Source organism: Mirounga leonina, unplaced genomic scaffold, assembly GCF_011800145.1.
Source record: "Mirounga leonina isolate KUSES-001 unplaced genomic scaffold, KU_Mleo_1.0 Mir_454, whole genome shotgun sequence".
NCBI classification, from domain to species: domain Eukaryota; kingdom Metazoa; phylum Chordata; class Mammalia; order Carnivora; family Phocidae; genus Mirounga; species Mirounga leonina.
In genome coordinates this window covers 8,256,751-8,284,234 of record NW_023270763.1, presented here as the reverse complement: position 1 = coordinate 8,284,234, position 27,484 = coordinate 8,256,751, and the positions used below count along the sequence as shown (strand labels likewise).

Here is a 27,484-nt window from a genome sequence, read left to right as displayed (position 1 = left end):
CGCTGAGAGAGGCAATGCAAGAAGGAGCCGGTCTGCTCCGGACACGCTGGGTGGTTTTGGGGTGCCCATCAGTCATCCCAGTGGGTATGCCCAGGAGCTAGTGGATATGCAAGCTGACAATCGGAGGAGTCAGAACTGAGCCGGGATGGAGCTTTAAGACCCACTAGTGTGCCCCTTGGCGAGTTCTGCTGCTGAGGACTCCAGGGTGGCTCTGGGATGATGCAACCCCTCGGGGCATGCAACGTATCACGGCTGCAGTATACGAGGCCCTGCTCCAAGTCCTGGGCACAGAGTGATAAAGCAAAGCTGTCCTCAGGGAGCTTTCATCCCAGTAGGACCACAAGGTGAGAAACAAGGAAAGACACAAAATTTCCGGATTGGGGTGGAGAGGTGGGGAGAGGGGGCGCACCTGGGTAGCTCAGTCTCTGGAACTTGCGACTCTTGGTTTCAGCTTAGGTCATGGTCTCAGGGTCATGAGATCAAGCCCCCCGTCAGGCTCCACGCTCAACGTGGAGTCTGCCTGACATTTTTTCTCCCTCTTTGCTCCTCCCCCTGCTAATGCACTCTCTCTCTTTCTTTAAATCTTTATTAAAAAAAAATGTACGGATAGGGGACGGTGGAGGTTGGTTCTGTCAGATTTCTGGGCCAGCCTCCTTAGTTGGTGGGGCTTTGTCTCCACCTCTTCCTGGAGCCAGCTGGTCGGCTCTTCCTGGGTTCCTGGAGCTGGGCCATAGGACACAGAGCCGAAACGTCCATCCCACTATTCCCGAGAGCTGCCTTGACTTTTCTGGCGTAGTTTAAGTTGCTGTTTCTTACGACTAGAACTTAACAGCCCCCCCCCGCCAATGTTTCTGGGTTCAGCTGGATTGTGGCCTGAAGCACACAGCAGCTAAGGCATCCTGACACCTCCTAACCGCCTGACTGTCAGTAAATGCAATGCTGTTGACCAGGCCCTTCCTGGAAGGCTCGGCCGCAGGATTACTTCATCTGAGCAATAAGCAGACTTCAAAACCCAGGCAGATTCCTCCAAGGTCCATTTCTGCTTTTCAAGGAACTTAGATTTGTCAGGCCACAGCGTTTGTAAGAAAGAAAGACCTAGGAGGTAAGCAAAAGCGATCTACGGGGCATGCAGATGTACTCTGATTGACTTCTACTCTAACAGAAAATATCAAACGTCATTTGCTCCTACCGCCTTCAATTGAAACGGCAAGCTCGAATTCTCCAGCCAAAAACGAGAACTATGAGGAATATCGCCAATATGGGAAAAATGCTGATGGTGTAACATTAAACAACAAAAGCAGAATATAAATACCTACCCATGTTATGATCAAAATTATATAAAAATTATAGGTCTATGAATGAAGCCTGCTCAGGCAAAGAGGAGTGTTGATTCAAAAACCATCTCTTCTTTTTCTATGGGAAATTAAGATGGAGTATAACTGCAGAAGGAGAAAGCCAGTAACTTGTTAAAGTGACTGCCCGGCCGAGAAACTTCACTAAGGGAAGACCCAGATACAAATGGACTTGAGAGTGTAGGTTATTTAGAAAACAGCAGCCAAAAGACTCTCTGGGTCTTTGGCAAAGACAAAACAAGCCTGCCCCCTTTCAACTAAGTCACCCACACAAAACTGGCAAAAGAAAATGCAAGCAGGCCCACCAAGCTGCCGATTCCTGAGAAACAGTGCACGTCAGGCATCAAATGATCCAGTTTCTGTGAAGAATCCTCCTCATGAGCCTTGCCCAGGGTGTTTGGGGAGCCCCTAGGTGGATACAAACTCTTACAGTAAATCAGATGGCCAGAATTTGGAACTACGGGCTGGATATGCTCCCAAGACAGCGAAAAGTTAGAAGAAAGAAAACCATTCTCATCACTAGGCTGTTCCCCTTATTCCATTTCCCAGATGAGAAAGCTGAGGTCCAGAGAAGAAAAGGATGTGACCAAGACCTCACAATAGGCCCTGGCAGGAGAATCTGTATCTCCCTCCTCTATGTCCAAAGTGTCCGGAGTGCTTTCCAACACCCCTCGCTTGGTTTGGCCTCCATTAACTCCCACTCCCAGAGGGGACAGCAGAGCCTAGTGAACCTGAACTGGAACACACGTACAGACAACAAGGAGATCTGTTTCTGCTCTGCTTTGTTAAAAGCCGCTCTAGTAATACCAGTAATGTTCAGAGCATTACTAAGAGCAAGTGAGCAATTCCAATGGCCCGGAAGAACATTCACCGTGTCTGCATGGCACACACATGGGTTCTATTTCTTCCCTCTTTATACCGAAGCTAAAGGCAGCCCCACAGATTTGGGTTTTTGCATTTACAAAGGCATCAAGTGGAAGTTATATGATTAACTTCAGCAAATATACATCTGATTTGCATACCCACCCGAAGTCTGGGTTTTGGAGAATCCATATTCCCAGAATTCCCAGTTTCCTGGGGAGCTGCTGGTATAATTCCCTTAGGGAAGCTGAGAAGAATAAGCCCGAGACCCACCAACGCACCACCACACAACACCGACTGGTGGCCTCTGTAAGTGCATGGGCTTACCTGGAACATCGATCAATCTTTTGTAGACATTCAAGAAGGCTGCCTCAGCTTCTTTGCTTCTTTTACTCAGTGCATCAATCTGAAAAGCAATACAAGAAGGAAAAGAAAAACAAAGAGCTCAAAATTTGTCAAGAGGTAATTGAGAAATCATCACACATCTAGTGAGTTCCCATGGCAAACAGAAGCCTGGTTCCTTCCTCTCGGGGTAAATGGCTGAAAACACACAAAAGGGCACCAGTCCACGTGGGCCCTGCTGGGGAGGGTAACGAGGCAGGAGCAGTGCCGTGCAGCCACTTGCAACACTCGGTCCCACGGCCCAGCTGAGAGAACAGTCCCTGTCCTTCCTGTGCAAGCATTTACTAAGAGTTGGCCGTGTGCCAGACAGTGTGTAAGAGGCGGGGGGCAGAGCGAGAGCTCCTAGCCCCAGGAGCCATGGTCCAGTAGGGGAAACAGGTATGCAAACAAGGGATTAAATCCCAGACAGAGCCACGGGGACACCGAGGAAGGGCCACCAAGCAGGCAAGTGGGTGACATTTGAGCAGAGACTGCAAGAGTAGTTCACCAGGTGGGAAGGAGAGGCATTGCCTGAAAGGGGAGGAGCATGTTCAAACACCTGGAGCAACGCTCTTCAATCTGGGGGTTCACAGATCCTGGTGAAGAATGTGATGAAAGCCAAGGACCCTCCTCCTAAAAACACATGCATGCACGGTGATGTGCTCTACTTAAGGACACTCACAGGTCCTCTTGTGTTCTGTCCACGGGATCCAGATTAAGAACCCACGGATGGGGCTGTCACAACACACCAGGGAACATGGGGGTCTGCTGGGCTGGGAACGGGGATGCTTGGCTGATGAGACCAGGCAGGTGAGCAGGGCTCAGGTCACAGGAGGTGACATTCAGGAGTTTTTGCCCCCACACAGTGAGCAATGGTGTAGGGCAGTAGAGATGGAGGAAAAGAGGCCAACTGGGGAGAAGGAGGTCAAACCGAGTTGATAGGAGGCACAGAAGAATGAGGCAAATCGAGGATGGCACCCAGGTTTTCTAGCTTAGGCACCAGGCTGGTGACGGTGGCCAGGATCGGTGTGTCTCGTGGACTCACCCAGCCGGGCTAGTGTAAAGTCTCTTCATCAACAAAAGGGGACACGTGAAACTCCCAAGTGTGCCAGACACACATCCAAAGACCCCGATTGCTGGATGAACTCGGTACGTATTTTGCTCACATAACACACTTGTTGAGACATCAGATCACTTTTTACACCTGAAGCATGCAAGATGCTACATGCACCAAGCTCATATTGGCTCAGGAAAAGGACACTAAATTACATATTCCTTCTGTCCCCTCACAGAATTATACTCTCTGTCTCCAGTGTTATTAAAGAGGCAAAAGGATGTGGCTTAATTATAGGGTCCCTCGCAGGAGCCAACCAACAATTTGTTCAGGGCCGAAAGAGGCCACCTGATGAAGGATAGGAAGACGCTGCGGAATGGGACCCAAGGGCTGGCGGGGGACAGGTCTCAGGAAATCCAGTGCAGAGCTAACCAGCATTTCCAGTTTCTAGCCAGTTGTGCTCCCAAATTCCCATTTGAAGTCAGTTGTTTGGAACTCGGATATATTTTCTTCCCATAAAATAAGACTGTGATTTTTTTTTAGGTGCTGAGGAAGTGTTTGGAATAATCCCCAAGGATGACTTAAAAATGACAAGACAGTTCTCTATTTTTACAATAGGGTGGTCCCCCCGCCCCCCGCCCCGAGTATTAGCAACTCAGGCTCATTGTAGAATTACAGAAATTAAAAAAAAAAGAGAGAGAGAGAGAGGAAAACAAAAATTCTAATTCTGCCACTCTCCAGTAGAAGTCATCCTCTGTCTGGTTTCTAATTCCCTTCAATTTTTTTTTCCTAATTAAAAAAAATATAGAGTTGAATGAAATGTAGTCACATAGGCAAACTTCAGAGACAGGAAGTAGGGTAGTGGTTGTCTGGGGCTGGAGAGGATGGGGGTTTGGAGGAGGATAGCTTAGGGGTGCAGGGTTGCTTTTTGGGGTGACAAGACGTTCTACGGTTGATTGTGTTAATGGTCACACAACTTTGTGACTATACTGAAAATCAATGGGCTACAGACTTTAAATGGGTGAATTATATGGTATGTGAATTATATCACAATAAAGCTGTTAGAAATGTGTGTATCTGAAATTAAACCACATGTCAAATTTTGGATTGTGCTATCATAATGGGTAAATCTTCTCCAGTATCTATTGCAAAATTTGGAAAACGTCTTAATGGTATTATTTCATCTGCATCTAAACACCCCATATGTAGATGTTTTGAGTAAGAGTGGATTTGGAGTTACCTTCAGATGTCTAGCACACTCCCTATGCTCTGGGTCTTTCTGTTCCCTCTGGAGAGCAACGTGCTCATGGGGAACGGAGCTTCTGCCCAAGAAACAGGGCAGATGCCTTGGCTGCTCCTTGTGTCTCTTGACACCGACAGAAGCTTCTCTACTCAGTTCACGACCCGCGTCGGGAGGGTCCCTGGCTTTCCAGGTATTCCCGACCAAGTGTACAAAGCGTAGCTGCCTCCGTGGTGGACAAAGGATGGGATCTGGAAGGAACCTGTCTCTCCCGCGGGGGTTGTTGATGGGGAGGGGGACATGGGGGTTGGTAATTTACACAGCACTCTTGGGGACTGTTATGGGTGGAACTGTGTCCCCTCAAAAGAGGTTGAAATCCCGGTACCCAACACCTATCAATGTGACCTTATTTGCAAATAAGGCCTTTGCAGGTGAGCAAGTTAAGATGAGGTTATTAGAGTGGGTCCTGATCCAATATGACTCTGTCCTTATAAAAAGGGAAACTCTGGACACAGACACAGTCAAACCCCCAGGGAGGAGCCCGTGTGAACGCGAAGACAGAGACTGGGGTGGTACATCTACAAACTCTGAAACACTAACAAACCACTGGAAGCCAGGAGAAAGGCCTTGGACAGATTCTCCCTCACGGCCTCACAGCCTCAGAAGGAACGGATACTGCCCACACCTTGATCTTGGCCTTCTAGTCCCCAGAACCGTGAAATAAATGCATGTTGTTTACGCGGCTCAGTGTATGGTACTTGGTTACGGCAGCTCTGACAGGCTAACACAGGGACCACGATTCTGGGCCACCTTCCTGCCCACCCCCTTGCCAGAAATGCAGGAGAATTCAAAGCCAGTCCTGAGAGAATAAGGTCAGGCCAATGAGCTTCATTAATTCATGAAGCGATTGGACGACGAGGTTTCTTAAGAGAGGCGATGAGTACTCCACGTGTGGTTGAGTGTCTACTCATTGAGGTCCCCGGCCCAGCCCCCTTGTGAGACTTCCAAACCTAGAAGGATTTGTGGATTCTGGGGATTCTGAGACTTTCTATTCTCATGCACTCTTTTCACGCCCCTATGGTCAGCACCCTCAGCCGAGACCAAGCCTTGGAGTCTGAGCTCTCCCTGTCCCGGCTCCGTGCTTCCTATGGTGGGCTTCCCTTGGCTATCTCGTGCACCTGCTTCCTTGACCACCCTTTGCTCGAATCCCTGCTGCTGAACACCTACTCACGCTCAAAGAGGAGGGCTCTGAGCTGGGAGGGAGGAAGGGGGGCCCTGGAGCTCAGCTGGCCAGCCTTATCTGTTCAAGGGGGTAACGGCGCCCACCTCCCATGGCTGGGCGGGTAGAGGAGGTCACGGGGGTAAGGCGCTCACGGGAGGGCCAGCTACCTGACAGTGACTTCGTCACCTTCAACAGGGCTTCCTGGGCGTGTCCATGTAGTTAGAGCCCTGGAAGCGGGCCGTGCCTGTCCACCTTTAGCATTCTGTGACGATACCCTGCACTGTCCACACCAGTCCGCAGCATGTGCTCAGGTGTGTGTGCTGCCTGCCTTTGCAACCATGAGCCAGGGCTCAGCCCGGGGGCCCTGAGAAGCGGTCCGAGGTAAGGTCTTAAGGCGTAGATGGTCAGAAGCAGGATCCGGGGTAGACCCTCTGACTACTTCCTGTGCAAAGATAGCCTGAGGTAGGGAGTCTGCCTCCCATCGCCACCCCCTTAAAGCCATCGTGAGCGAGGGCAAGGACAGAGGTGGCCACACTGGGGCAGAGCTGGGGAAGCTCTGGAGGCCCCGGCCCTGGGGAAAACCTGTTCTGCTCCAGGGATCAGCCTCACCTTCTGCCACGCCCGGTTACTCCCTGTTCCCTGCACACAAGAGCAATTTCCCCGCAGCCTGGAAGGCGCCTCCTTGGAATGTTCCTCTGATCCTTGAGGCTCAGCTGACCCGTCTCCCTGCTGCCTGTCGGACACTCCCATCCCGCCATAGGATTGTCCCGAGGTTCTAGGACTGCAGATGAGGCTCCCTCAGGAGACCCTGGGTTCCCTGAAAGCCCACGCTACGCTTTCTGTCCCAACTGCCTTTCCTCCCAAATAGCACACAGGAGGTGGTTAATACCTTTCCACTGTGTGCGTGACAATTTGCCTCAATCGATCCAGTTTTACCTGCAGAAGTGAGCCCATGGTTAAGGGATCTGGTTTTAATCCTTTATGAAAATGCTTAATATGTAAAGAGTTCTTTGTTTGGGAAGTATGGTTCCTGTGCTGACGTGATGACAGCCACTTGCTGGAGCCAGTGCACTGGAAGCACCTTTTCCCACTGCACGCGCCCCCCCTGCAGCGAGCTGGGTGTCCCCACCAGCTGGCAGCCGGGCAGCCGCTCTGCGAGTCTCCCGGACCCAACGGTTACTCTCCCAGCAACATCACTGTTACCATGCTGAGTCTGGCTTTTCTGTACTAAGAATTAAAACCGATAGAGAAAGAAGTTTTTATTCTAAATCTGAAACAATCAGGGGGCGCCTGGCTGGCTCAGTCGGTGGAGTGTGCGATTCTTGATCTCGGGGTTGTTAAGTTCGAGCCCCATATTAGGTGTAGAGATTGCTTAAAAATAAAATCTTTGTAAGCAAAAAACCCCAAAAAACAAAACCAAACAAACCCCACTTCATAAATTTGCAATAATCAATAGTTGCTTACAGTAGCATGCACACTCAGAGGCCGGGTTTGGAGACAAGTTCATGGAAGTCCCCAGTGAGACCCCTGAGATGGTGAGGGGGTTGAGCAGCTGCCTGACCCTGTGGACACTGGCAGAACCGCGCTGTGGGGTTCTGGGAGTCCTGTGGAATCTCGAGGTGTCGCTGCAGATCACTGGCCACCTGCACGCCGCTGCCACTGCCCAAGACTGGTGGGGGAACAGCACCTTCCGTGCGGGGCTTTCCCGCCCCACTGACGTCATGTGTGACCACGAGAGCTGCTTTGGCCAATGCAACGTAAGCGACAGTGCCACGCGCCATGCCGGAGCTTAAGATTTAAAGCGATCACATGGTTCGGCCACTGCGCTCCTTTCTTCCTCTGTGAGGCCAGCGTGACCCGTTAGGAGCCACCAATTCTACTGGGATCTCGCAAAGAAGACCACACACGGTCCCAGGGCCGTCACGCTCAGCCCACAGCCAATAAAGATGTCATACGGGCGAGAAGTAATCTTTTGTTGCACGGGCCACTGAGATTTGGGGTTGCTTGTTACAGCTGCACGATCTAGTAAAGCTGTCTGTTACAAGTCCTAGGGTGGTTATATCGCTAAGATAGAACAAAGTAAAAATAAGGAATTGACAACCAATATTGTGCAGGCCGAAGGGAAAATGGAATGATAAAGTAGAAAGGGCACAGGACTTGAAACCAGAAGACTGGATTTACGACAGGGCTCCATCAAGCATTTGGAAATATTAAGCCAGCTACGTACCCTCTGCCTCTTTGAATTTTATTTTCTATGCCTAGGAGGAGGGAGTGACCAGAATGTCTGCCTTATGAGCCCTGGAGAATTGAACGAGACCGAAAATCTAACAGTGTGGAGTGATTTTGGTGTTGGTGATAATTACTGACTCCTGACATACTTAGAAGATGAAACATCACACAAATATCATGTAAATTACGTGTCATTTCTAGAGGGTCAGTTAGAAGAGAATTTACACACTCAAGGCGTCAGTTTTTGTACAAACTGCCACGCTACTTTTAACAGAATTAACTGCTTCCACCAGTCCCATAATCAGCACTCACGGTGGGGGAGGCCGCAACTTTTGAGGGGCATGCTCCTGTCATAGGGTGACATTCCCTGGGAAAGTCCCTCACCCACCTGTAACTCGGAACATTAATGGGTTTGAGGCTTTGGAGGCTGTGACTTGAGTTTTCAATAGGACTCTCCTGTTTTCTGCAGAGGAAGGAAATGTGGGGAGAACGACTACAAGCGTGAACTTGAACTGGACGATGCTTTGTGTACGACAGAAAAAAGGACAGAACAGTGTGATATTTACAGATGTATAAATCCTCCTTGACCACCAGCCTTGACCACCAATCAATCAAGAAGTCCTAATCGTTTGGCCTCAGAAATCGATTTCAGAATTATAATCTCTCCTTCCTTTGATGCTTTAGCCTTAATTGACATCCTCCCATTACTTCCAGTGCAGACACTGCAGGCCGGTACCCGGCAGATCTCCGTAACTGTAGTTCCTCCTTGCCACGGAGTGTGATGTGTCCTCCATGGGGGCCCTGGGTCACTTTCCCAGCACCCAGAAAAAACATGGAGCCGCTTTACCCTAATGGCTTCTCCTCACTCCCAGACTACCATCCACACTCCTCGGGCTGAGGTCCCAGAACCTTTCCCCACGTGGCCCTTGATTTACGCTAACTTCACCTCCCACCAAATCCCACCACTGACCACGCTTGCCCACACCAAGCCACAGTCCTCCCAACACACCACACCCCTTCATGCCTCCAGGTCTTTATACACTAGTTCCTCTGCCTGGAATGCTCTTCACTCTGGGCATGGGGGAATCCAGCCCTCCTTCATGAGTCAGTCTAGGTGACGCCTCCTGTGTGGTGTCCTCCTGATTTCCCTAGGCACCACTGGTCACTCGGTCCTTCTGCCACCTAAGCTCACTGTAAATCTCTCTCTGCCCACTTCCCCCACCAAGTGATGATGACTCACGTGCGTGAGCTTCCTCTCTCCACCACCCTGTGGTCTATCGCAGGCCAAGGGCAGTGGCACCTTCCACTCTTTACCCCAGCATCTGGGTCCTAACTAATACAGGAGGCTGCCTGGGAACTATCTGTGAGTGAGTGCGGGAAGGTTCCGGGCAGAGAAGGCTGCACGGACTCAGGGACTCCTTGGAACTCACGGCAGGATTCTGCGGCATTGGTTATTTTGCAGAATCGGAGCGGAGATGGCAGTTTCCTATAATTAAGAGCTTCAAGGAGGCTTTTACTAGCTTCTATTTAGTCCAGTCTAAAAAGTGGGAAGCATGAAAGCCAAGCTCGGGCCTAGTTTAGGGAAGAGCAAACTTCCTCGTCAGAATGAGAGAACCCTGGGGAGGTGGTGGCGGGGGCGGGGGGGGGAGTGGCGGCGGCGGTTTGGGTTTGAAGATGAAATAACCAGGTGATGCTGTCTCTAAAATGGAGAAAATAAGACCTCTTCAAGGGCTTTTGGTGAGTATTACGAAGGAATGTGCCTATAACTCGGCTGAGCACCTGGGAGGCCCAGAACACTCCTAGCTGCTATCATTTGACAATGAATGTCCTGCTTGTATACTGGTGAGCCCCGAACCTCCCCGAGGGTGGCCGTGGTCTGGGTGCCAGTGTGGACTTTTTACTTAAGGATTACCCAAAAAAAAATGAAACACACTGGTCTTGCTGCTCACCCTGTGTAGTATATTCTGAAATGCAAAGGCTCATCTTTCCAGGGAGCCGCCCAGGCCTCGCCAGGCACAGGTGGTAGGGAGGGCAGGGCCACACGGGGCCAAGGGCCTGGGTACAGTGTCAGAAGAACAGGGTCTTGAGTCCCGGCTCCAGCACCAACATAGGTGCACTACCATGGCCACTGACTTAACCTCTGTGCCTCAGTTTCCTTGTCTGCAGAGTGGGGAGAATAAATCTTGGTTGCTGTGAGTGGTGATGGAGCCCCCAGATTGGCAACACCACTTCTCAGACGGGGAAACTGACCAAGCTCTGAGCCAGGCCCCTACAGAACCCCACAAAGGGTAAAATGACACCCCAGCACGATGCCTGGGGCCGCACAGCCAGTGGAAAGAATGCATGCTTGGAAGGAACAGAGACTCGGGTCTGAAGCCAGCCCTGGGGCATGCTTGCTGGATGACCTGGAGGTGGGTTCCTTAAACTATTTACACCTCGGTCTCTTCATCTGTCTAGGGAATAACTCCCTCCTTGCTGAACTGTGAAAATGAACCACGAGAATCTCCCACATCAAGTAGCTGGTACAGTCAGGAGGGTACAGAATCAAGTAAACATCAGAAACTTTTCTGGAGACGATCCAAAGGCAGCATTCTCTTCCCAGTGCCCCATACACTGTCCTCCTCTGATTCAAGTCTTGGGGACAGAGAGACACTTAAACAACATCTAAGATACCACGGTGGCAACAGCCTGCTCATGAACAACCCACTAGCCTGTGTCCCGGGAATGTACAAGCTAATGATTTAGAAATAAACACAGACCATTAACAGAATTTCCAAATCGATGTGCTCTGCTGGACTACAGGCTGGTAAGGACCAGCAAGAGCTACAGGGACAAGAGACTGGCCCTGTCTCACTCTGCATCTTTCAAGAGCAAAACATGATTCACAGAGCCGCGTGACCCACCGGAAGCCAAAGGAGAATGACCAAGATCCCATCCAAAGCAGACACATACGTGGCCACAGCTTTGGAGTTCTAACTTTAATTGAACACAGCCACGTGAAAGGAAGGCATACATTTTCTTTTTTTTGAAGATTTTATTTATTTTTTTGACAGAGAGAGACATAGCGAGAGCAGGAACACAAGCAGGGGGAGTGGGAGAGGGAGAAGCAGGCTTCCCGCAGAGCAGGGAGCCTGATGCGGGGCTCGATCCCAGGACCCTGGGATCATGACCTGAGCCGAAGGCAGACGCTTAACGACTGAGCCACCCAGGCACCTGAAGGCATATATTTTCTAAAGCGAGATCACAGTGGCAAAAGCATGTTTGCTATGAGCCCTGTGGGAGACACGAGAGGACCCCAGAGGGGAGGGAGCCCCTCTCCCAGCAGCCTGGTCACCCTTGGAGCAATGCGGAGGGAGGAGAGACGGGGAGCAGGTGTGGGAGCCCAGCTGCCACCACCAGCTTTCTTTCTCAAGGTCACATTCCATCATAACTTCCAACTCGCACACGGAGTCCAGTGAGGAAGAATCACATCCATGATACTTCCCATCACAGGGAACAGAACGAGGCTAACTGGAAATCTCTATATGGCTCGAAGCAGGATGAACAAATCCCACAGGGCAGTTTTGGTTGGTTACGAAGGCAATGCAGCGTAGACGTGGGTAACAACACACAGTTGCTTCTTATATAAACCGGTGGAAATATTCCTTAGCTACCTGCCCCCTGCCTTGACCAAATGTCTAGGAGAAGAAAACTGGAGAGAAGTCCAGAGAAGATAGTGCCATGAAGAATGAGAGGGGAAATAAAGATGTGGGGCCACGGAGAAGAGATCTGTGGCAGAGGACAGCGTGAGAAATATTGTAAAGACCGTGAAAACAGTAACTAGCATCTCTATCTCCCTTTACCGTTGGCTGCACACATCTGACGTGCTGCCTGTCACTGTGTATCTGAAGAGCTGCTGTGGGGAAGCAGGATTAGCAATCCACTCTCCCCAGAGTGCAAAACCAGAACCAAGAGGTAGAAGCTACGAGGCAGATAACAGCTTCCCAGTGGGAAAGCCTCTGCCAACAGCATAGGGCTTCAGAGGTGGACCGTGAGGGCCGCCTGAATTGCTTACTGGTTTGTTCATTCTTTCACTCAATCAACAATCATTTAAGGGGTGGCTAAAATGTGGCAGGCGGTGGGTGTGCTATCCTATCCTCTGGGGCCAGAACCGACCCCCATCCCCTCCAAGCCTCACAGGAAAATCACAGTGGGGCTGTGGAGGAGGATGAATGTCTACCTGAGTTTTTTTTTCTTTTTATTTTCTTACCTGAGGTTTCTGAAACACGGTTTTTGTGAACAGACAATATATGTATATCGTAAAAAATGGGAGGTATAAAAACATATACAGTGTTCAGCAAGATTGCATAATACAAGATCAATACACAAAAATCAATTGTCTTTCTATACACTAGCCATAAACCATTTGAAAGTGAGAGTTTAAAACGTTCATGGATCGGGAGACTTAATATTGTTAAGATGGCAAAAGTCCCAAATCGATCTACAGATTCGGCGCGATGCCTGTCAACATCTCAGCTGGCTTCGCTGCGGAAACTGGCAAGTTGATCCTTAAGATTTGTACTGAAATGCAAGGGATCCAAAACAGCCAAACAGTCTTGAAAAAGAAAAACAAAGGTGCGGGACTCACACTTACCAATTTCAAAACTTAACCGCAAAGCTACATTGATCAAGCATGTGTGGCATGCTTCTGCCCCTCCCGCTTGTGATGGATCTCTCGCTCTCAAAATAAAAGAATGAATGAATGAATGAATGTTACAGATACAGCTCTGCACCTCGTGTTTTGCACACTTGGGTTAAGTTTTGAGGAGGATGATGAGCTTCCTTCGCGGTGGGAGGGCGGGGACTGCGTGGGGAAGAGGAGCCTGGGCAAAGATGGAGTGTGTGCTGCCTATCCAGGAGGTGCGGGGGCCTACTGGGCCTAGAGCTCAAGCGGCTTGGAGGGAGAGACGGGGTGGGGGCGGGGGGAGGAAGGGGCTAGGCCAGGGGCCCAGCTTTATGCTGAGAAGTTGGGGATGTCAATCAGGACGTGACCTGAAGTCAAGGGATCACACTGGATGGGAAGGCAACTGGGGGTAGGGTGGCGGGGAGAAAAAGGTGGAAAGAAGCTGTGTTGGGAAGGTGGGAGCCAAAGCAAGTGAGGTGAAGGAAGCAGAATTCCCAGGGTCTACTGGCAGATGCCGGTCCCCTCAGAGTTCCGGCCAGGGGGACTGGGGGCTGGCCATCTCCCCTGAGATGGGAGACACAGACAGGTGTGTGTTTGGGTGTTTGTGTGGAGGTAATAAGTCTTTGAGAAGTCACAGGGGAGCTCCCAGGAGGCGCGATGTTGAGAGAGGCCCAGGCCAAAGGCCAAGATTTGGGGCCATCAGCCCCTAAATGGCCAGACGAGGTTAACTAGGGATGGGATGGGTGTGCAGTGAGGGCCCCAGAAGGCTGTGGCTGAATTCTGGGGGTGCAGTGGATTTAGGAGATGGAAGGATCTGGAGAATGCTATGATCAAGAACTAGATCTCGCATCTGTGGGGCGTGTTTTCCATAATACAGATGAGACACAGAAAAGCTGGAAGGACCCATTCAAGGCCACGCTGGTAAAAGATGACATCAGGAGTGAAATCCAGATGTGTCTGATTCCGAATTCTGTGGTTTGTCCATTTGGTTTTCTCTGCAGCTCTAGGCCTCCTCCCTGGGAAGGAGCTGCCGCAGGCCTGGGTAGGAGGGGACAGAGGACAGAAGCCGGGAGACAGTGTGAAGGAGGAAGGAGCGGCACAGGTGCCCAGCGTGAACACCGTGAGTCCTCCCAGCCAGGCCTCCGGGCCCCACGTGCCCGCAGAAGGACGCTACTGTACTCCTACGTCAGTAGCACGTGTCCACCACTTTTCAAGAAAACACCCACTCCGAGGTCGGTCCCGGGAGGATGCCAGGCCCTGGGTCTCCGGGTCAGACTTGCCCTCCCAAGTTCCTGGACTCCAGGCCTGAGGATGGAAGGGGCTCGAGTCTGGAGGTGGAGGAGCTCCCTGGGGAGCACGGCTCTGTGCCAGGTAGGTGCCAGGTCCTTCGCCCGATAGCCCCAGGGAAGAATCCTTTCCCTTGTGCGTGCTGACCGTAAGCAGCCAGGTGTCCCTCTTGTTATGCTGGAGGGCAAAGCGTAAGTCTCACCGGTCTCCCCATCTTCTCCTACTTCGGAAGCAATTTCAAGACACTTTGCAAGCTTTCTAGAATAAGCACCGGCTTTAGAGTCGGATGGTGGCGTTCAAGTCTCAGCTCTAAGGCTGGCAAGCTGTCTGGAAGTCAAGAACTTCTCTAGGCCCACTTCCTCCTCTCTACAGAAATTATCATAAAACCTCTCAGGGCTGCGCTGTTGGGCAGACGAAATCAGATAATGTATGTGAAGCTTCCAGCACATCCCTGGAGCTGAGGAGATGTTCTCCTTCCTCTTCTACCTCTCTCCAAGGGCAGCACTCAGAGCCGGCATGTTTTAGCAGAACCTGCTCTCCGGGTTAGTCTCCTTTCCCACTAGAGGGCTCAGCTAGCGCGAGCTCCCAGGTGGGCCCCACCTGACTCTTACCCCATTCTTCTGCTACTTGGTCCTCACCATGACAGGAGACGGGGCCCGGCAATAGCCCCAAGCAGTGGCAGAACGAGAAGGTCCCCGGTGAGGAGGAGAGCTGGGGTGGGGGGGGTCACTGGCCCACCCGCCAGGTTCCTTCTTCATGGCTGGCAACTTGGAAGGTTCTGGAAGTTGTAGTTGGATGAAACGCTGGTCATGCTCCCTTCCGCCAGTGGCAGGGAGTGGAAAGAGTGCAAACACCTGGGTTCTAACCCGCAAGCCTATTCAGGCCACTTGTGACCTTGAGGCTCGTCTGTGCAGGTGGCTACCAAGCGTGTGGCTAAAAGTCACGACAGGGTGGGTTCCTGCAGTCTGGGATCTGTGGCACCTGCTGGGTGGCCTTTGGCTGGGTGTAACAAGGCTCCAGGGAGCCACAGAACCCAGGATAGGTGGGACCAAGAGACAGTGAGAGGGCAGGAGTCAAGAGCGTGGAGCTGGGGGCAGGGGCAGGGAGAGCACAGACCTCACCTCCAGGTACCCACCCTGCTCCTCAAGTTCACGGCCACCCCTCCATCCTGTCACTGTGGCTGGTGATAACGTTGCTAGCAGAGGGCGGTGGGTAAGGCTGTGGGAGATCATGGCAATGGGACCTTAGAGACGTAAAACGCTGTGCAAATAATTGCCAGCAAAGAGAGCAGGGGCGCAGTCTGAAATAGACCAGGGGAGGGATGGAATGTGGGATACTCCACATGCGGGCAATGAACTCGGCTGGGCTCTCGGCTGTGATCAAACTGTCACCGAGCTCCCTCCCAGGGGCACACGCACAAGTTCATGGGCCTCCTTCTGCCCATCTGCTCCATGGTGTCAGTTTCACGTAAGGAGTTACTGCATTAAATTGATGGAACACGAGTAAAACCTAATTAACGTCCAGATTGAGTCTTTCCAAGGGAAGAGAGAGCTGCAGAAAATAAAATATCCTAATAATTTAAATTCCACAGTACTCAAATAAATACTATGTGACTATTACAACCTGGGACTGATTCTAGTCCGGGGGGGAAAAAAAAAACCAAACCAACAAACTATGAGACAAATACTACTTCTTGTCGTCGTTCAAATCTATTTCCCCCAATCCTTCACATTCGTCATATGAGGGAAAAGAGGCACTGAGAGGTCAACAGACTTGGTGAAAGCCAAGGTCACTGGTAAGTCAGGCTTCAAACTGAGGCCTTATAACTCTGGGCCCTTATTTTCTTATCACAACTGCCTCCTGGTCTTACATGATTCCCTGCAAAGTTCTGGGAGTGTAAGCAGATAGAACAGGGCCTTTTTTATGGACAGAGAATGCTTTTGATTTATACACTGGGGGTGTTAACTCTCCATCTTGCCATCCATCCATCCATTTGCTCATCCACCCAAAACCCACCCACCCATCCATCCATCCATCCACCCACCCACCCAAAGTTTACTGAGGGCCTGCTGTGTGCCCAGCACTGTGCCACATGAGGACACAGACCCCGCTCAACTATTAAGCGCCATGAAAGCAGCATGTGAGTTAGTTACCTACAGCTACAGACCACAGTCTAGTTCAGGTCCAGCCCGGCACATAGTAGGTGTTCAGTAAATAACAACTGAATGAAAGAATGAATGAGAAAACCCCGTCCTCCAGAAGCTTATGGTCTGGAAGGGGAGACAGCCTTATAGAGTGTGACCTGAGTCAGTGTGACCAGGGTCATCTCCTGGCCTGAACAGTGTGGGGGAGCAGCTAAGCAGGTGGCCTCTGCCAAGGTGACCCCCACCGGCTGGCGACAAGACCACTCTGGTGGCTCCAGGAGCAGGCGTGCCTGGACACGGAGCCTGCTTCCCGAGCGGGCGAGGAGCCAAAGTGCAGGGGGCAAGACCTGGGGCTCCTCTCGGGCACCTGCACAGGTCCCTTCAGCGTGCGGGCCCTCGAATTCCTTTCCTGTGACCCTCCGGTCTCTAGAGGCTCCGGTGCTGAGCCAACTCTGCCAACACAGCTTTGGACTCCCTTCTTCTAGAACCCTCTGACTGCCCCTTCTCCATTCCAACTCAGTTCATTTCAGTTCACCCAACGCTTCCCGGGGACCTGCCGTGTGCCGGAAAACCGTCCGAGCCCTCCTGCGGGAGCAGGGTCTGCTGGCAAACCCTGCAGGAGCCCCCGAATTCGGGGGGCCTGTCTCAGGGCCTCCGGCAGAGGGAAATGAAAGCGGGGGAGGGCCCACCGCACGCGGGTCCGTGCTAAGAACATCCAAGGCCTCCGCCGCCGGTTACCAAGAGGATGTTAAAAATAATTATCCACTGAAAATATTAGATTTGCTCTGGATTGTTCATTACATACAATGGCTTAATAGGACTTTTATTGAATAGCTGCAGAGCTCTGGGCCGAAATCAATTTGCCATACACTCGGAATTTTGATGTATGCTGTTGACTTCCACAACACGGAGCAATTTGTAATAGCTTTGGCTCGCTGTTGTTTCCAAAGCTCCTGCTACATCACAAGCATTTATTTCTGACCACAAAATTACATTTATTCAACAGAAAGCAGCTCCGGGTCTTTAAGAGGTTAACTTCTGGAGGGCTTGGCGGCCGGCCAGCCCCCGGCGGAGGCGCAGCGCGGGTGCGGTGGCCCACGGGGTGGCGGCCGCGCCGGGCGGGCGGCCGTGATGAATGGGCCGCTGAGTGCGCCCCTTTCCACATGCACACGGCCCGCTCCCCTGCTTCCATAGATCAGGGGCTTAGCCTCCACATATCTGACTGAAATTGAATTTGGCTTCTCTCTCAACCGTTCATTTCCTATGTGAGGCAAGGTTATATCCTTTTCTGCATGAGCAGAACCAAACCAGCTGCAGCTTCAGAGAGAATGTGTTTTCAATTAGGAAGCTGGCCTGAAACACTGAACCACAGTCCTGCAGCTCCCCTAATTGAGCCGTCATGGAGGGAGCCTCCAGGAAGACATCGTACAGCGCCGGGCCTTCGGACGGCACTGCAAGGTAATTAAAACACTGTCGCGGTCACCACCACGGCCACCGCAAGTGCCACCACTGTCCCCTCACCCTCAGGTACCACACACGTGAAAAGGCCTGAGAGTCTGCAGGTGGCTGTGTGGGCTGAGAAACAAGTGCCCCCTTCCCCCCACCCCCCCAGGATAGGGGTCAGGACAGCAGGTGAGGTTGGGGTCCTCGTGAAGGCCGGTCTGCTCCATACTCACCTGTCAGGGACACTGGGTCCCAACTCACAGATGGCCCTGGCGCCCCTGAGAGGAGAAGCAGACTTAGCTGTACTTGTGGGTCCCCAGGAACCTAGCAGGGAGCCTTGCACACAGCACCTGCTGAGTACTTATTGACGGGGAAGGACGTGAGAGGGTGACACATTCGGCGAAGGAGGTCTTGCTGAGCCAGCGCGGTAGGGCAAGGGAGAGGGTATGAAGTCGAAGAGAAGATGCGGGCCTCAAAGGAAAAAGGGAGAAACTCGGGCTGAGATGGGTCTTCAAGGATGAAAATGATTCTTACAGGTGAGGAAGAGCAGAAGGTTCTAAAAACGGAGGCCAAGACTTTAGGAGAGGGTCAGAGGCAGGAAACCACAAGGCATGTTCAGGGACAGGAAACGGACCAGTCTGGCCAGAGCAGAAGCCAAGGATTGAAAGCCTGGAAATACTTTGAAAGCTCCGTCACGGAGGGCCCTACCTGCCCATGTCAGGTGCTCGCCCGGCCAGAGCCACAGAACTTGGCCTTGAGAGGAAGTGCCCATGCGGGGAATCCAGCCCAGTGGTTCCTACGAGCAGCTACGCATGAGCATCGGGTGTGGACTTTGTCAAATTCCAGCTGCTTAGGCCCAGCCCTGGGCAGCTGAATCGGAACCTCACGGGGAGAAGCCGGGGAGCAGAATTTCTGGGAACACGTGGGTGATTCTCAGGCAGCCCGGTGGACCCTCCGAGGACCAGCTTGAGGAACCAGCAGTCTGGCCTAACACCAGCCTGCCCATGAAAGTGCGGCACTGGCTGAATGTAGGCACGACGGGGCCTTGAAGAAGAATGGGTACGAGCAGACCACACTCCTGACACGGTGGTCCTCTGCCCCTGTTTGAATACTCCCAGTGACAGGAGGCTCACTCCCTTAGATGAGCGCTCACTCCATTTCTGAGTGGCTCTAACTGCTGACAAAGGTCCTCTCCTGTTCTGCTGATGACGGTCAACCCAAGATCAGTCCACTGAGTCATACTGTTCTTCAGAGCTACGGGGCTCCTTGCCGACTCTCTCACTCACCCACGCATTTTACAGAAGAGCAAAGTCAGGGGGAAAGAGGCTTGGGAGCTGCCCGAGGTCACAGGAGAGTGAGCGGCAGGGCCTGGGCTGGCTCCCAGGTCCTTCCAACTCCCTGTGACATGTTCTCTGGAGTAAAGTACTTGGACGTTCTGGCTTTATTTAGACGTGGCCTTTAGATCTGAGCACTGAAGTACGTACAGCTCAACCAACCCTGGCTACACGACATCCTCGAAACTCTCCGCAACTTTTAACGAATTCACAGACTATTTACCCACCGTGAATCTGTTTCATCTCTTTGTTGATTAAAATCTGTCAAACGGCCCTACCTGTGTGCACAGGGCCTGCCTTCCTCCCTCATTCCCTCAGCCTTTCTTCTGGCGCCCGGTCACCTGGACCGCTGTCCCCGCTCAGCCTGCCCCACCGGACGCTCCGTCACCAGCCTGGAGCCTGTCTGACTCCTCTCATCTCTCCGGTCTCAGTCCACACGCCACCTCCCGGGAGAGGCCTCCCAGACCACAACGGTCTCAGAAGCAGCCACCCTGCTCCACCTGCTTTCCCATCTGAATTCCTTCACAGTGCGTGTCCCCGTCTGACATGACTCCATCTTTACTACGTTTCCCTTCATCAGGACATAGCCTTCAAGGCAGCAGGGGCTTGGCTGACTGTATCCAGGGTTATATCCTTAGCTGCTATTTGGCGCAGGGCTGTACGTAGTCAGAGGGTTTCACTGAATGAAGAACGAAACAGACAGCAGAGAGCAAAACCCAGCACCAGAGGTGATGTGGGGTTTCACGTGGCCTGCCTGCAGCTCAGTCTTGCTGGTGCGTGGACCTTCAGTACAGAGGCAAGTTTCAAGTGATCTGGTCCCTCGTGTGGGCCAGGCGGCAGGTGACACAGGCAGGAAGCCATCTGCAGCTCGCCAGGGGGCGCAGATCAGGCTGTAGCAAAGTGTGTCTGCACGTGGTTATGGACATTTACATCCATGGGGGACAAGGCGTGGAGGGCAGCGTCCACACAGGAAGGGCTGGTCAGAAGAGGAGCGGAGTCTAAGGAACATTTGCAAAAGCACTTTGCATAAGATGACCACCCCCTGTCCTTATCAAAGACTGGGGAGGGTGACTACGATGATGGAGGGCAGAAGGCGCCACTTCCCCGTTCCCTGAGCAGTATCAGAGGTGCCAATATGGGCCCCAGTCCTGCCATGGTCACCCATGTACCTCTGGGTAGGTCCTTTCCCTCTCAGGGCGAAAGGACCTCCTCCTTGTCTGTAAAATAAAGATACTGCTCCCCCCGCCCCATCCAGTGGACACCTACTGCATGCGCACTAGGGCCAGGGGGGTGGATACACAGAGGCCATAGAGACGTAGAAAGTCTAGAGAGAGCGCATGGACACAAACAAACCCACAAAGACAAAGAGAAAAGCACTCTGGCCAAAAGGAGAAGGTCCTACAAGAGAAATAGGAAGAGGGCCTTGGTCAGAGACCTCTTGAGGGCCTCACAGCTGAAGCGAGCACCAAGAAGGGAGTAGGAGGGGGCTGGGCAGGGGGTGGGCCACAGCCAGGCTGGGGACCCTGAAGGCGGAGGTCAGTAAGCAGGAAGGGACGTGCTCGTGCTGCTGGCTGACCCGCAGAGCGAAGGTGCGGGTGGACTGGGCGGGAGCTGGAACAGAGACACATGACAGCTTTGGACAGGCTGTGGGTGGTAGGGATGGGAAGATGCGGGCAGATGAGGGCACTGGGAGGAAGGAAGGAGGAGAGTGGGGCGGACGGGAGGGAGAAGGTGTCCTAGATTTCTAGCTGAGGCTGCCAAGCGGATTGCAGGGCCATTCCTGAGGAGGGAAAGGAGGCAGCAGGAGACCCCAGCAGGGATGGGAGCTGGAGTGGGACAGTTGTGGGCTCAGAGTCCTTTCCTGTGGATCACCTAAGTGGTAAGATGCAAGAGGCGGTCTCCTATGGGCCTGGAACGTAAAGGAGATGGAGTTAGAGACAGACACCTGAGTTTAGAGCAGATGGGTCCCAGGAGATTATACCGCACAGAACGCCATCACTCAGAGGTCTGGATGCCAAGGAGCTGCCCAAGAAGACTGAAAATCAATAGCCAGAGAAGTGGATGGAAAACCTGGAGGACATACTATCGTGGGATGCCAAAAGAAGGGACCAACATCGAGAGGAGCTGTCGGGCAGGCTGAATGTCCCTGATTTGAGAGAGCTGAGGACTACAAGGGTCAAGGGAGAGGGGACAGATGCCACACCGGGGTGGGTCGAAGAGTAAAGGGCACACATGGGAGTGGAGACAACTCTCTGGAGGAGCCTGGCCCAGAGGGTTTGGGCGATAAGGCAGGCGCTCGCCTGCTCACTCTGTCTCAAGATGGAACCTACTAGTGCTTACAGAATGCAGATGAGCAGGCACTGAAGACCCAGGACGGGGGTCCCTGCCAGGCGGTGGCACCTCAAAAGGCAAGAGAAGGGGCGCCTGGGTGGCTCAGTCATTGGGCGTCTGCCTTCAGCTCAGGTCATGATCCCAGGGTCCTGGGATTGAGCCCCGCATCGGGCTCCCTGCTCTGCAGGAAGCCTGCTTCTCCCTCTCCCACTCCCCCTGCTTGTGTTCCTTCTCTCGCTGTGTCTCTGTGTCAAATAAGTAAAAAATCTTAAAAAAGGCAAGAGAAGATGGGGCAGTGACTTCCCAATGTGGTGAGGACGGGGCGAGCTTATGTTCGGAAACACCCAGCACAGCACTTGGACTTGCTTCGCTTCCCACAAATGCCATTTTGGACACTCCCACAAATGTGCCTTACCCCTCGGCCTTCCCAAATGCACGGCCTCACTGGAAGCATCCACTTGCCTGGAGGTTAAAATCTACCATACGTGAAATACAAAGAGAGGGGAAAATATTTAGCTGCTCACACGCAAAAATACAATCCTGTAGCCACTGCCTCATAAGCACGAGTCTTTCTTTCTTGAAAAAAGTCATTCATGCTTACAAAAGAATACATGAAGTATAAAAAAAACCAAAAACGAGCACCTGTGAGTAGGAACACTGCCGTGACCTTTGAAACCTCCTTTGGGCCTAGCTATGCTAACCTGTATTCTGAATTTCCTACTTAACCTTTTCTTTATGGTTTTATTACATAATAAAATATGCCCATACCCCTGAATGATGTCAGCTCAGTATGCCCATTTTCACGTGTCATTCACTTCCCCTGCTAGAACTAGAACGCTCTTTGCCTGTTCTTTCTACTGCTGATGGAAAATGGGTTGTTTCCGCTTGTTGACGAATTTCAAACACTCCTGCCCTGGCTTCCTGGGGCCCATTCAGCTTATTTAGAATTTCTACTCAGGAGTGGAAGTGTGGGGTCAAGGTGTATGTGCTTCGGGAGCTCTACTATCTGATGCCAGAATGGTTTTCACAACAGTTACACAATTTACACTCCTATCTTGGGTATTGGATTCTGGCCAACCTGGAAGATACAAGAAAGTGGTGTTTAACTTATTTTAATTTGCATTTTCCTGATTATGAGGCTGGGCATCTTGTCGTGTATTTATTGACCATTCTGATTTTCTCTGAGGATGCTGTTTGTGGCTTTTGACCATTTTCCTATTGGGATATTTGTCTTTTTCTTATGAATAAGAAAAAGTAAAAGTAAAAGTAAGAAGTATCCTATTGGGATATTTGTCTATTTCTTTTAAATAAGAAAAAGTAAAAGTTTTTAATACTTTCTTAATACTAATCCTTTGTTAACTGTGTGCGTGGCAACTGTCTCCTCCTGATCTGTCACATGCGGCCAGGATTCCCCCCGCCCCCCACAAGATCTGATTACAGTCTGGCCCTAGGGAGCACCATTCACATCAGAGACATTTGGTCTTTACTGTGAAAAAGATTCAGATAAGTCTGGATTATCCAACAGATAAACGGTCTTGAGACCTAAGGTGGAGCCTTTTCCTAATTTACACAAAGGTAAAACTGAGCCAGCAGTGCCCTAGGCTTATTCTGCCACCTTCTGTAGATTGTCTTTCCCTAATTAATAAATAGATAAGTAAATAAAGCTTTTACTTAAAACTTCTGGTTAAAATGTAACAATTTCTTCTTTTATGGTTTCCAAGAAATCCTACCCAACACAAAGTCATCATATTCTATATTTTCTTCTATAAGGGTTAAAGTTTTGCCTTAAGTCTTCATCTGTAATTTGTGTTTGCATATGGTGTGAGGTATGGATCCAATCTCAGTCAATTCCATAAGGATAACCAATTGTCAGGGGACCATTCACTGAAAAATCTGTCCTCTGCTCACCGATCTATAGTCCCGTCTTTGCAACACTCGTGGCTTCTACATATGCACGTGTCAGTTCCTGGTTTCTTTATTCTGTCCCACCATTGTGTTTATCTATCCCTGTGCCAATCACTGTAGCTTTCGTTCTCTGGCAGGGCAAACCCTCCACCTTGTTCTTATTTAATGCTACCTTCACCATTACTGACCACTTGCTCTCACTTATCACTTCTGGAATCAGTTTTTCAAGTTTTGTGAAAAATTCTGTTGGACTTTGGATTGGAATTCCAAAGACTCCCTCTAATCAATTTGGGGGAAACGGATTATCGTTAATAATAGTGGGAATTTCTATCCCTGCCTACCTTCTGTCCGTCTATTTAAGTCCCCCTTACTATCCTTCAGTATAAATGATCTACTTTTCTCCAGAAAGAGTTCCTATGCATTATTATACTAATTTCTAGGTATTCTTTATTTTTTGTCACTAACTCTAGTTGTATCCTTTTCAGTTTTCTGTCAATGCAGAAGTATGCATATTGATTTTGTATCTAGCAACCTTGTTAAATACTTGAGGCTTGTCTGAAAAATGATAGTTTTGTTTCTTCTGTAATAATACTTGATCTCTTTCTTATCTTCCATGCTAGCTGAGACCTCCAGTACAATGTCAAGTAAAAGCAATAGTACACATTCTTGCCTTGCTCCTGATTTAAGGGAGTATTTTTGATTATCACTGAGTATAATGATTGATGTAAATTTTTGGTAAATACTTTTCCCCAGGTTAAAGACGTTCCCCTCTATATCACATGGCTGGTAGGTTGGGTTTTTTTTTTTTTAAATCATGAATGGATGCTGAATTTTTTTTTTAATTTTTTAATTTTTTTTTTTAAGATTTTATTTATTTATTTGAGAGAGAGAGCACAAGAGGGGGGCGCAGGAGAGGGAGAAGCAGACTCCCTGCTGAGCAGGGAGCCCGATGCGGGACTCGATCCCAGGACTCCAGGATCATGACCTGAGCCGAAGGCAGTTGCTTAACCAACTGAGCCACCCAGGCGCCCGGATGCTGAATTTTTATATCAGATTCTTCTCTATTAAGATAATTTCTCCCTTTAATCTGCTAATGATATTAATGTGTATTAATAAATTTTACTAATGTTAAACCAAACAGCATTCTTGGGATATACGGAGCTTGATGGATTCCATTTACTAACACCCCTTTAGGGACTTCTGCGTATCTATTCATAAATACGAATGACTTTGAATTTTCTTTTCTTATGCTACTCTTGTCTGGTTTTGGTATCAAGGTTACATTAGCTTCGCAAAAGGAGGTAGGAAGTGTTCTTTCTTTTTCTATTTTCTAAAGGAGTCTGCAAAAGAGTAGAACTTGTCTGTTTCATGAATGATTGACAGGACTCTCCCCAAAACCGTCCCTACCTGATGGATACATTTTCGTAACAGTTACAAGGCTACTCAGCTTTCCACTTGTTCTTTAATCAGCTTTGGTGCATTCTAGTATTCCAGAAATGTGTCCATTTTGCCTGGGTCTTAAAATTTACTGGTATGAAATTGATCCTAATAGTCCCTTACTATCTTTTTAATCTCTGCTGTGGCTGCAAAGTTACCCTGTTTCCAGCATTAACCCTTTCTTTCCTGATTAGGAAGTCTCTTCAAAGAACCAATTTCTGGGCTGTTTGTCTCTTGGATCTTTTTTTTTTTTTAGTTCTTCTATATTTTTATTATTATTCATATTTATTATTTCCTTCTCCCTGTTCTCTTTGAGCTTATTCTGTTGTACTTCTCTAATGTTTTAAGCTGATGCTCATAGGTTTTCAGTCTTTCATTTCCTCCCTGAGAGAAGCATCTAAGTTATTTCTTAAGAGGATTTTCCTCTCTGAGAACACTTGGCTTAAGCATCCAGCTCCCCTACAGCCAAGAGGAGGAGGGCCCAAGCCAACTCCTTCCCCTCCTCAACCTTTTATACCAGGACCCTCGTCAGGGAGAGAAGCAAGGAGAGGAAGAGACTATTTCCAAGACCTAGCACTTTCCTAGAGAGTGTGTCACTTCACTGAAGGGACTGTCTGAATTACTGGACTAAAATAAGTCTTAAATTGGATTGACCATTGAGGTCAACCCCTTCTCCCCGCACTGATCGCTTGGCCGGGCCTGTGAAACAGGCAAACTTAGGTACAGTAATCAATCAGTCAATCACTCAATCACATTTCAGTGTGGGCTAAATTTGATGACTGGGCTATAATGATCCTGAGTGACCGATGCGATTATAGTATTGCCCGCTGTTCAATCGAGGACAGCAAATACAGTTATTCACTAGTTTCTTTTAAAGCTATTTCCCGAGCAGACGTTCTGACGCCCCTTTCTCCTTATTAACACAGCACAACCTGAAGAAAGGATGGAGGCTAAATGATTTACAAACCATCCCCGGAGGCAACCTTGCTGTTCAGTCATTTATTCCCTGCCATTTTTGAGAGCCTTAAAGCTTTTTAGTTCCTGCCATGGCTGCCTTCACATACCTTCCAGGCTAAAGGGGAAGAGAGACAAAGGGACGGGCGGCTCTCAGGCCTGATGACAAATGCGTCACAAGTCGCGTGGGTGGAATGGGGGCACACGGTGGAGGGCACCCGGCCTATCGTCTGGGGCTCAGGGAAGACCTTCCTTGAGGAAGTGGCGTCCAAGCCAAAGGGAGCCCGGCAAAGAAGTGGTTCAGCCCGTGCCAAGGCCTGGAGGCCGGCGAGCATGCCCAACGCACCAGGGCCTGGCAGAAATTCAGAATGGCGCGCATCCAGTGATAGGTGGTAAGGAGTGAAAGGAGTCTAGAAGGGGAGGCAGCTGCCCAGTCATGAGGGTCTCACCAGCCACAGGAAGCAAGGTGTCTGGATTTGCCCTGAGAACCACAAGAAAACACTGAAGGGCGTGAGCGGGACCCTGGCCGGGCTAACGTTTCCCACGACGGTACAACACACTACGAATACACCATCTCGCAGGACCTCTGACGTCCTGTGTGAATTTCTCGCTGTCTGAAAACTGCATCTTGTTCTCGGTTTTGTTTTTTCTTTTCGGGACCTCAAATAGTGAAGTAATCTCAACAAATTGCAAGGCAAAGAACATGTTTTCACAACACCATACGTTGTTCCGGGAGGAACGCAAGCACTTTGGGATAAACTCAAAGAATATATCCAATAAATACAATCGCATTCAGCAGGCACTAACGAAGGATACAAGAGCAATCCTCTGATTAAAGAAGGCAGCATTTTAGAAAAACAAGCTGAATGGGTCCTGCCCCATCGAAGCACCGAGACACGCTGGCTTCTGACCTTACTCATCAGAAAACCGACCGTGTCATGTGGTCCCCCTCTGCTATGAACGCTCCTTCTTCAGAAACAAGTAGGAGTTAGCCCTTTCTACTCAAATTAGCTTACTAGAAAACAAATTAACGTAAACATAGCAATTAGCAACGATTTAAATATTAGCAGTGCTATAAAAATATTTTTCAAATCGCTTTAAAAAAAAAAAAGGCAAATAAGAAATCTGGAATGTCTCTCGGGCATTTCAAATTTAATATATCTGGAAGCGCACCCACTACCCCATTCAGAGTGTGGGGTAATCTATACTATAAGTGGGTTACATTCCTAAAAGTGAGAGGGTGTGAAGACAGAGTTTTATATTGAAGGAGAAATATACATGTAATGTATTTTGTGTGGGGGGGGTGGGTGTATATAAACATATATACGGCCATCCCGGCGTACAACACATGAACTCGATTGAACCCAGTTCAGGGGCAGGGCAGTTATAAAAGACATTTTGGGAGTAACTGGGGAAGATTGATCTGGGACCAAATATTAGCTACCACGGAATGAGTGTTGCTTTTCCAGGTGCGATACTCGGGCTTATGTGGCAATACTGGGGAACAACCTCTCGGAGACGTACGTGTGCATGTGTTTAGGAGCACAGAGCCGGGCTATCTGCAACTTACTTTCAAATGTGGTGAAATACTAGCGAGCGGCGAGTCTGGGTAAAGGGTGTACACGTGCTCGTTACACCAGTTCTTTC

At 50.2% G+C, this 27,484-nt stretch overlaps 1 protein-coding gene across 3 annotated transcripts in view; it reads right to left on the bottom strand.

The window, feature by feature from the left end:
- CUX1 (cut like homeobox 1) overlaps nucleotides 1–27,484 on the bottom strand; it is a 352,323-nt gene that overhangs the window by 159,857 nt on the left and 164,982 nt on the right. For all 3 annotated transcript variants that reach the window (XM_034988568.1, XM_034988566.1, XM_034988567.1), the window contains exon 4: nucleotides 2,541–2,619. In XM_034988568.1, the coding sequence (XP_034844459.1) occupies nucleotides 2,541–2,619 (79 nt within the window). The remainder of the gene's footprint in view (nucleotides 1–2,540; nucleotides 2,620–27,484) is intronic.